The sequence below is a fragment of the Gymnodraco acuticeps genome, unplaced genomic scaffold (assembly GCF_902827175.1).
Source record: "Gymnodraco acuticeps unplaced genomic scaffold, fGymAcu1.1, whole genome shotgun sequence".
Taxonomy (NCBI): Eukaryota; Metazoa; Chordata; class Actinopteri; order Perciformes; family Bathydraconidae; genus Gymnodraco; species Gymnodraco acuticeps.
In genome coordinates, this window is record NW_022990271.1 from 8,283,918 (window position 1) to 8,295,111 (window position 11,194).

The following is an 11,194-nucleotide window of genomic DNA, read 5'->3' on the forward strand; positions in this document are numbered from 1 at the left end:
GTATCTTTAAACTAAATTAACACTTGTTTCATGTCTCTTCTGGTGTTGTGTCTGTCTGTGCTACAAAACAAACATATGAGCCATTCAAAAATGTACAGTTGGCTTTTATTATGAGACCCTATCATTTAAAGTAGAATGGTCAGTATAGATACACTCTTTTATTTCTATTTACACCCTGTAAGAAGTGGGAAACAGCTAAATGAAAAAAGAACGAATGTTTCAGGAAACACATTCATATTCATGAACAAAAGGTCTTCTTCTCATCTCAGTGGTCAGTGTATGTGGCTTGCATGGGGTTCATGTCTTCGTTTCCATCTGAAGTGTTGAGTCAGAAAGCTAATATAAGGCTTCGGGTCACTGGCAAGGCAAGCTTTGTCATCACAATGTCCCATTAATAGTAGAGACAAACCCACTTCAGCAGTCATTTACAATCAGTAGCAACCAGGATTCTCAATAATAAACAACACTGGGCAGTTTTATAGCCCTGGGTCATGTTCAAGGTGAAATTGTAAATAAAAAGTGTATTGCAGAGCGATGTCTTGATATTATATGTGCACACTTTTCTTGCTTTCATCACAGTTTCCTTATGACAATTCTTCTGTGCTATTTGGCTCCTTTTAACTTTGCCAGAACAATCTGCATCAGTCTCTTTCTGAATGTTATTGCCATATAGTCAATTTGTTCATTCCTTTTTTGCTTGTATATATTCATCCTCTCAACAGATGAGAAACAAAACACATGAATTTCTCAAACATTTTCTCTAAAGTCCACAGATGTCTAGAGTTTTTACACAAATGCATTCATTCTTCTTTGTTGTCTCCTGTGATATACAAGCTTCTCCACTAAACTTTAGAACCACAGAGGAAGAAGAAGGAACGAAGGGTTGAGATGAGACTGGAAGGAAAATTATGCTGTATATTCTTCCTAGGCCACTAACAGTGTTTTGTTCTATTTTATTTGTTTGTAATCATCCACAGGTCAGTAGACAACAATTAAATGCTTTTTATGAATAACCTAGTTAAGTAAAATCATCCCTGATTATGACTATCAATATTACAAAATAAAAGTTGTAATGCAAATACAGTAGCAAAACCAAATTCAGATTTACAAAAGGCATTTACAAAAACTTTGAAAACACAAGCTTTTTAAATGCACATGAACAATGTAAACATTAAAAGATAAGTCTTGTGTTATTTAATATCTTTGTTAATTTTGACAAATCCCATGAAAAGAATAAACCCACAGCTGGGGGCATATTACTTCAGGTACCGGTGAGTATTGAAATACAATACGGGAGCCAGTTGGAGTAAGAAATGTTTGCGTGTTAAGGCTTATTAGATACCAAAACAATGCACAAAGGTTATAACACTCTGAAACAGTCTTATTTTAAATCACTGGAAAGTGATAATTGCGGTAACTATTATATTATTATTATTATTATCTGTAATATCAAAAGTTGTGAGAACATAATTATGAAATGAAGTGTTCACATTACAGGCTGCGAGTAATATAATATGAGTAATTCCACAATGTTGTTGAAACTTTTTTTCTGGACTTGATCATCAGATCTTCAAAACCAAAACGTCTAAAGAAGTTCCATAAACAGCTGGGCTGCTCGGTTATGAGTAAACTGTAAAGAAATCCAGGTCAACAGTGAGTTTGTTGGAACTATTTTCAGCAGCGGATTAATACACAGTTGGTTCTATGGTGAGCAAATAGAGCAGCAGGACAGCATGAGGGATTGATTCAAATTAAACTACAGTGCCCATGTTTATGGTAATTGCTCAATTATGTATTCCTATTAGTTTTATGAAAACGGCTTAAGATTTGTTAATATATTAAATATATTATTGGTTTTTTTGTTTTCATGGGATTTGTCAACAAACAAGAAATATAAAATACCAGCAGACTTAACCTTCCTTACTTAAAGGTTGTAGGTGATGTATGCCTTTTGCAGAATGCTCTCCCCCTATTTTGCACAGTTACACGTTGTTCTTGAGTTAGTCCTGCCTCATTTCATAAGGCTTACTTTTCACCACCAAAGGCCGCCAAAGTCTTGATGTTTTTTACTGGCTGTAGACCAAAACAACAGCACAGCAGGTGGCAGCACGGCGCTGGAAAGCTCTTGTCACTGATAAATGAACTGAGAATGGGGCTCATTTAAAAAATGGTGACACCAAGAATGGGACATATAATGATCAGACATTTTCTTATGTAAAGCGCAACAGTCTCACTATTGATGTTCTGCTACCTAACCCTGTTGACAAATAGCCCAACTTGTCACAAAACTCCAAAACTTACTGTAAGTCATGATGGTGAAGCGCAGATTTAGTCTAGATGTGAAGAGAAATATATATTTTTTTACTTTGGGCAACAATATTCATCAATAGTTCTATACATGTGGATGAAACAAATAGAAAAACTGGTAAAAATAAGATGATAAAGCGTGAAAATCGGTAAATAACCTATCAAATTGAACAAAAAAGGACATTCACCATTATTAAATATAATTTTTGACATATTGTATTATTAACACATACATATCTATGCTTTTCTTTGTGTCGAAACTAAAGCTCTTGCAATTACACATTTAATTCTATATTACCTTATAATATTCCCATATAACCTACATACTGTGTCATTTATAGCTTATATCCTTGAATTTAAAACAAATATATATTTAATAAATAATGTTGATATAAACTTTTTTTTTGTTCTTATCAAATAACAGAGCTTGAAAACGTTTGAGTGTCTTGGCCACCGGCCTGACAGAAGTCACTTTGCTGTAGAGTCCTGTGAGCAGAAGATGGCAGCAAAGAGGCCACTAGGTCATCTCTCCTCTCTTTGTTACACACACAGTCACACACAGCTGATACAGTACTGGCATCCCCAGACAGAGTGGGCCATGTCCTCTCGTTGCTTCCCTAAACGACAGTGTTACTGGTGTTCGTGTTTCAGCGTCTGGTCGTTGGATTTTCCAGAAAACAGATGACTATGTTTCTGAATGAAGACTAGATCCAATGAAATAGGCTTTCATGTAAACTTGTACTACAGTACCATGATGTCTGCATCTGGCAGATGCTTCCAGGGTGGAGACGTTTAGGAGGTGGTGTAGTTTTGTGGGCGGGGGGTTTACAGCGCGGTCTCCTTCAGGTCATTGAGGTTTGGCATCCTGACACGGGACGCTCGGGTAAAGGTGGGTCCGTTCTGCCCTGGTTTGATTCCCAGTTGTTCGGGGGTGAACTGAGCGCCCTCCGCCCTCTGCAGAGCAGACACGTGCCAGCTGGACTCGATCTGTCCGGGGAGGGGGTAGCTGGGCTTGCGGCTCTTAGGCTGGGCAGAGCTGCTCACCCCGGGGTGCCCCCTGCTCTCGGTGTGCCCTCGGCCCTCAGGGTAACCCGACTTGGAGGAGGGCTGAGGGGGGTTGGGGAGGGGGGCTTGGAAGCGCAGGTCTGGAGGAGGAGGAGGAGGAGGCTGTCCTTGATTTGAGGAGGAAGGGGAGAGGTGAAGGAGCCTGCGGAGGGACTTGAGTGGTTGACTCTGTGAGGTGGGAAAGAGAAACAGATAATGTAGGACTCTAAAGGAAATATAAAACCCAACAGTGTGTTTATCCCTCTCCAAATCCTCAATACTGTCCTACCCGGTCTGTGTTATTTCCTACTGGAGACTTACATGTCAAAATTAATTAAAGGAATAACTGTTGCAGGAATTTGTAGGCTACATAACAACAATTATTATCTAATTTTCAATTCTAGTTAAACACTATAAGGAGCTGAAATAGACCACCCAGAACAAGCCTGAACAAAATACTACGGCCCTCTTTATTATATATTATTTGATTTTGCTCTATTGAAAAAAAGTCATACAACATCTGTTACCATGAACTAACAATGCAATTTGTGCACTGGACTGCCTCTCTACTGTACAAACAATACATTTGCAACAAGTGGACAACATTCACAAAGGGCTGGCATTCAAATGTATTTTATATGCATATACAGTATGTATAGATATATATGTAGAATGCACTGCTAATGGTAAAATATTGCCATTTTCAACTCAATAAGGCTCAACATCTTCTAAGCCACACTTCCTGCTGATAACGCCTGTATTTCGTTATAGATAACTACATCTTTCACAGTTCATAGGATATCATATTCAGAATCTTAATAATTTATGTATTTAAAATGTCTGTTTTGGCTTAAAATCAACAAGATATTATGATAAGGTCATTTGGTCTTCAGTTTGTAGCTTCATACCTGAGAGTGTGAGTCCACTGGTTTGTCTGTTTGCCAGTCATTAACTCTCTCTCGCTCCCTCCCTCTTTCCCTCTCTCTCTCCCTTTCTCTCTCTCTTTCTCTCTCCCGTTCCCTCTCTCTCTCTCTGTCCCTGTCCCGGTCCCGGCTCTGTTCCCGCTCCCGGTCTCTGTCTCGGGATCTCTCACGGTTTTTCCGTCGGCTGCCGTGGTGAGAGGAGGATTTGGAGCTCCTCTGCAGCGACAGGTGTTCTTGTCCATTTCCAGGAACCTGATGTTTCACAAAAATACAGGAACATAATTAACAACTATAAAAAACAATGACATCATGTTAACTTTATTTCTTTCTATGGCAATGTCACATCTTGAATCCCAGTGAGGTTCTCCATGCACCCCTCTGCAGCACCAGACAAACACGACGCTGTGGTGACGGTGATAAGTGATGACGTTACAGAAAATAAGGTCTACAAAAGTTTTGTGTTTTGAACTAACTGTAACAAACAGTTGGGCTGCAACTAAGACAATGTTATCTATTAAGGACTTCTTTTAAAAAGATATGTTATTTAATTAAACTTTCATCAATCATTTATGGCCATCATAATTTTTCAGAAGTTAAGTTCTTGTTTTGTGTCTCATCAGCCATTCCAAAACAATATTTTGTATACTAACAATAGCAAAAATACAAAAAGCTAATACATTACCTGTATTATAATATATATATAATAACAATATAGATGATCAGAGGGTTATCTATGATTTAGATATTATATGAGAAGAAGTGTTTTAGAGGTCCTGCCACTTGGATTTTGTCACCACACTAGTTGTTTTCCCCTGTTTCCAGTCTTTGTGCTAAGCTAAGCAGCTCTTCATCTAACTCTCGGAAAGAAAGCAAATCAACATAAGGTCAAACTATTCCTCCTCCAGCACAGTGCAGAGTCCAGAGTTGGGTTAAGGAGCTTTTGAACGTTGTCAGTATGTCCATGGATCTCATGTGATACAATGACATTTGAATTGAAACGAATGATACTCGACGTGCAGATGTGTCGCCCTCACAACAACCAGCATACATGTCTCACAATGCAATATGAAAACAAGGCGACCGCATACTGTATGACACACATTATAGCAGAAACATAATGGTTGCACAGACGCCGTGCAGTATTCGACTCAAAATGTATTTGAAATCCTTTCAACTTGAAACGATTCTCAGTCACTCAATAATGAAGCGTTTGAGAGGATTTCAAAGCAGGTCATTCTGGTGAGTGGGGTGTGAGTTAACATGCAGCCGTAGAGTTGAGGTTAGATTACTGGTGAGGCAGGGTAGGGCACGGTAGGCTGGTGCTGTACCATGGGCGAGGCCACTACAGGGAGGACTTTGACAGCTGAGTTGTGCTTTAAGCTATTCTTAGAGCTAAAGAGGGGGAAAAGGCTTTTCTTGATGCTGGGGTTCCTCCCGTCCTCCGTGTCCGTCTGTGGAGCAGAAGACGCACAGCCACAACTCTCAACACAAATCTCTGACAGAAAATAAAAAACATCTGTAGAACCTGATCCTTAATCAGTTCAAGAAATATTACTTACTACTTAAATATAACTACTTGATTGTTAATATACTAGGAAGAAAATTGAGAGTTAAAATTCAGTATTAAGTATTGTGTTTTTTTTTGGTAAACTTCTATGTGTTAACATAACATAATCAAACCAGCCAAAGTATTAGACATTAGCACATCACTACAATACATTCCAATGGGGCAGAAATTAGTTTTTATAAACCACTTTGGATGTAAAACAAAATGTTGGTTATAATTAGGGATGCAGGATATTGGTTTTTTGAAACCGATACCGATACCGATAACTTCCTGCTTCTCAAGACCGATACCGATAATACAAAAAATGTTACGCCACTAATTATTTTAACGCGATTAACGCATGTGTATTTTTTTTCCTTGGCCGCCCCGTAGTTTCAGAGCGCATCGAGTTTAAAATACCATCTACAAGCTGATGCTGACAGCCCCGCTTCTGCCGCCCGCTTGTGGCAGACCACACTTCCACGCTCACCGGCAGGCACCGACCATAGACTGTATATATAAAGGTACCGACTGGCCATCTGGAGGACCGGGAGGGTGTGTGTATGTGTGGCCCGAGCGAGCGAGAGACGTCGTGCATTGTTGTTGTTAGCATCTGGTGCTAGCTAGATGCGCTAACGGATATAAGGAGCTGTTTAAATGAAAACAGAGGAGCGACATTTCGCCACAACTGCACCGAGCACTTGACTTTATGCAGGAAGCCAGACAGTGGGACATTGTACATTGTCAGCACACTCAGCACGGATAGTGCGCAACATGATTGCAGCGTCCAGGCAGCTCCGGTTCGAGCATATGCCTTGAGTTGCACATAGCTCCAACGCCCATACCACCGACGACATGTTTGTTTACTGTCCTGGCTTCACGGCCGCACACCATTTACGTCACAGCCAGGCATGAGATAGGGAGCGCTGGATTTGTGAAGAACTCCCCTCTTCCTAAACCACTAATACCACAGTACTGGCAAAACGGGAGGAGCCGAGTGAAAAACAAGCGCCCCTCATCCCAATCCACCCACACCGCAGTATTTTTTTTCTTTTTACCCAAAAAATATATTGTATATTATCGGGGCTATTAATACTGGTATCGGGTTTATCGGGATGACGTCATAATTCCTAATATCGGACCGATAATTATTGGGCCGATAATTATCGTGCATCCCTAGTTATAATCAAAAGTATGTTTTTTTCATGCACATTTTTTTTTTCAAATTAAACGGTCTGAAGGAGCCTATTGATAAGGATTTACTACCCAGTAAAAATAAACTTCATTAACAAAGGATAAAACGCAACGAACCAAAGGAAATGTGTGCTGGATGAAATGTCTTCAATGATCTTACTATTTGAGTCTTCTTCTTTTTCTTCTTCATGGCTCTAAAGAAGCCTTGTTTCTCCTTCTCTTTGGCGGGCTCTGGAGGATTCATGACCATTGCTTCTGCTGCGGTCCTGTGTGGCAAATTGGAAAATTGTTCAGACTGTATGACTCATGTTTGTGATTACAAGTTTAGGATTAGATGGTGACTTCTTTCGCAGGTGTGTTTCATATGCTAGGGGCACAACCTGAATAGATCATGTTAAAGACCGATGCAGATGTTCTTTGAATCCTTCAGCTGTAATGTGCTTTTTCCATCTTGTATGTATTTCAAATGACCGACGCATCGCAAATGACATCCGTCTCCATCTGTCAGATGTAGCTTGTCAGCCATTGCCATATAAACTAAAGACATTTTAATTGCCCTAGAGTAGACTATGGAGAAAAGTAGCCCTTTTTATGTATGTTATAAATTAGTTGTTCTTGGAATCTTGGATAGTATAAAAACATCAAAGAAACTGTATCTTGGTCACTTCCTATAATACGTATGTGCACTCCTATGGCAATAAATACTATAAATACTACAATAACTGCTTATTTTTCTTCTGCAGAAGAAAGTAAACATGAGTTGAATTCAGTGATATTGCCACATGTTTTCATTAATGTCCTTTCGGTCATTTAGTTGCTGTGATAATACGCTTGTAAAATCTGATCTTAGTTAGTGTTGTAAAAGTGAGAACATTTTAATCATTAAATTATGAGATCATTGTACGTTGTTTTGTAAAGCTCAGTTCCTAACAGAATTAACTATAAATGTGGACGCTTCAAACTGCAGTGTCCTTTACACAGCATTGAGTTCACATCTACTTCAATCAATCAATCAATCAATGTTTATTTATATAGCCCAATATCACAAATGTTACATTTGTCTCAGTGGACTTCACAGTTTGTACATAATATCAGTATGACAATTGACAGTTACTTGACAGTATCCATCCCTGAAGTCGGCAAACATGCTAGGCCAGTTTAAATAAAAACTTCTCACCAGTCAAAAGCCGTCTGGCGTTTGGAGTGGTTGACCATGACGACAGGGTCTCCGGGCAAATTGGAAACAACCGGCCCTCGACCCTGACCGAGAGCATCGTGGAAAGAGGAGGAGTTGTCGGGTCTGGGGGAGGGGACTGACACAAGGAGAGGAAATTAATCAAAGTTTGAGAGCTGTTGTTAAATTAAGAAAAAGTCTACCTGCCCTGGATGTTTCATTTCAATTTACAACACTTGCATTTCCAAAACCCACCATGTCTGTCTTGTCTATTAAAGTGGCCCAAGCTTTTGAATATTTTTTTTGGCAAGTGTAGAAAAAAACCATAGTTCCTTGATTCTATTTCCTGATATTTAAAATTGAAACTCAACAACTTTGTGTCAAACTCATGTAATTTCACAAGTCATCTATATAGAAAACTACACCACCAAATACAAATGTAAGAAGAGAAGTATGCAAGTTTTTAAAAACTTTAAAGTGGACCTATCATGCTATATTTGAATAATATATTGTAGGGCCATACCTATATAAAACATGTCTGTGAAGTTTTTTTTTCAAAATACCAAACAGATCATGCATTTTAGCCATGCCTCATTTCGCTCTATTTGCTCTATTCCAGCCCTGTTTTTGCAGGGGCTGATTCTGTGGCAAATGAGCTGCAGCTGACCACGCCCCCCTGCAAAGGAGGGGGGCGAGGCACGAGCGTCATGTTACCATGCTGTTACCATGCTGTTACCATGCCACGGCAACCTCCCATTCCCCTGATAGGTGGAGAGTTGCCCATATAGGCGGAGCACCCCGTTTCTGACGTCAGAGATATTTCAAATCTGTATCAGTCTGACGTCAGAAAAATTCAAATCTGTATCAGATCCGTTGCAGCCCCGTTTTTAGAGAATTGGGTATGGAGGAAAAGAGAGAGGGTTGTGTTTTCTGACACTTGGTAAGTTCCCTGACACACCAGGGACACATATTCATGTATAAATGACGTACAAATGTGTATTTTGCATGATAGGTCCCCTTTAAAGTATTTTTGAGGGCTTTTCCTTTCAAATGTTGCTTTACGTCCTTCTCAGATTGTCTTTTTTGCAATTGGTTTATCAAGAACTGAATGGTTTATACAGGGCTGTTTGTTGTAAAAAATAAACACAAGAAGATAAGATTTATCTGAGACCTAATTCATCTGACTCTTTTATAATCCTATTTATATTTTGTAAGTTGCAGTGTATTTATTAAACGTCTTGTTTAATTTTCAAATAATGTGGAACATTTGAATCGCCTTGTTGTACAAATTGCCTTTCCTAAATAATCGCTTTTTTGGAGGACATAGTACACATATTTTGTCTCTTGGTGCTTCTTCTCCTTACCTCGGTAGAAGCTGCCTACTCTCCGAGGCATAGACTCAGTGAAGATCATCCGGTTCTCCTTGGAGGATCCCACATCCTCAACATGAGGGTCGTGATACAAGCCGACCTATGAAAACACACACGGATCAAGCAGCCAAACAAAAATAAACATATCTATATAAAGTTCCTCAGTAATTTCATATTTGTGATCAATGATCTAATTTAATTTCAATTGTTTCTTATCGTTAGTGAACACACTCTTTGCTGGCATCAAAAGACAATCGGGACAATCTTAAAGCTTTTCAGCGTTTTTACACTTAAACCAGCGACAACGTGCAGTGAGGCTGTTGACCTTCATAGAAACAGAAAAAGCTATGGAAAACACAGAGTAGGGGGGGGGGTCGGACCTCGTTTTTAGAGCGCTGTGTATGATAAGCAGCAGTGTTGTCCCTCGTAGAGTCTTTGATGGGGGCACAAGGGTGGCTCATGTCTTTAGGTGACTGCTCACTCTGTTGAGGAGACGGACAGCGAGGTCAAAGCAGACTGGAAGAGCAGCATGATGCAGCAGCAATGATAATGTGAGACAGAGACAGTCCCTGCACACACGGTCCACTCGTGAAAAATACACATTTTCAATAAGTTAAAGAAAATATTCACCCAAGACAGTCATGAAATGTGCTTTGAATTTCTGTGTATGTACCATATGTACCCATTATTCGCCTTCTTATTAATATCAACATTTTCTCAAAATCACTTTCACCTATTTCTAGTAAACTGTGTTTATCATTTGTTGTTTAGATTAGGTTTTAAATGCAGGAGGAGAACTTCTTTCTAAAACAACTCAACATCTTGCATTGTGGTCAATTGAGAAATAGTTTTAAATGTAAGGTTATAGTGTCAAAAGGATATCATTGGTCCTGCCCTTCTGCTGACTATGCTGCTATCAGTTTATCATTTCATTTTTTAACAATAGAATAATTTGTCAGAAATTAAACAATTTTTCTTTAAATATCTAAAACAATAAATATATACAAATATATTTTAACTTGTATTTTATCTTGCATACATTCAGATATAAATGTTATTTGATAACCTCAATATAATGCAAGACAATTCTGGTGGAGAATACTAAAAAGCTTTTACTTGATTTAAGTTGCAATTTTTTGCCAAAAAACAGTTATTAAACAAATGTATTATTACATTATGTTATTTATATTATGTTAGTAAATTACATTTTTTACACTATAGTTAATCATGTAAATGATTTGCAAAACAAATGGCAAACCATATCTATGTGTATTTGAATGTATTGTATTTGAGTTAACACGCCAGTGTTTGTGGCTGAACAAACTTTGCCTTTTAAATATTCATCTTTAACTTTAAAATAAAAAAAATACCAAATGGATTATCTTCACAGTGTTTGTCAGTATTTGAGGGTGAATGTTTCCTTTAACAGCCCCCACTCTCACAGGACTGTGTGCCACTAACCCTGGTCAAGTCCTCGGTGCAGTCCTCTCTGGAGGAGCTCACTGAGTGTCCGGTGAGGGTGGTGCGGTGCTGCAGCTGGGGGGAGAGGAGCTGCAGGCTGCTGGCACGTGTTGGTATCGCCTGCCCGGGTGTAGGCAAGACCGCCAACCCCCCCTCCATAGGGTGTGGTCGGTGG

General features: G+C 39.1%; 1 protein-coding gene across 5 annotated transcripts in view; it reads right to left on the reverse strand.

The window, feature by feature from the left end:
- Window positions 1-83: 83 nt before the first annotated feature.
- Window positions 84-11,194, reverse strand: part of cdkl5 (cyclin-dependent kinase-like 5) — a 32,836-nt gene continuing 21,725 nt past the window's right edge. For 2 of the 5 annotated variants that reach the window (XM_034221218.1, XM_034221217.1), the window contains exons 14-21: window positions 11,020-11,194; window positions 9,939-10,040; window positions 9,553-9,658; window positions 8,192-8,327; window positions 7,175-7,280; window positions 5,564-5,725; window positions 4,260-4,526; window positions 84-3,540 (exon numbers count right to left, since the gene is read on the reverse strand). The exon at window positions 11,020-11,194 is cut by the window's right edge and continues 166 nt beyond it. In XM_034221218.1, the coding sequence (XP_034077109.1) occupies window positions 3,133-3,540; window positions 4,260-4,526; window positions 5,564-5,725; window positions 7,175-7,280; window positions 8,192-8,327; window positions 9,553-9,658; window positions 9,939-10,040; window positions 11,020-11,194 (1,462 nt within the window). In that variant the 3' untranslated portion in view covers window positions 84-3,132. The remainder of the gene's footprint in view (window positions 3,541-4,259; window positions 4,527-5,563; window positions 5,726-7,174; window positions 7,281-8,191; window positions 8,328-9,552; window positions 9,659-9,938; window positions 10,041-11,019) is intronic. The other 3 variants (XM_034221219.1, XM_034221220.1, XM_034221221.1) reach the window with 3 other exon arrangements.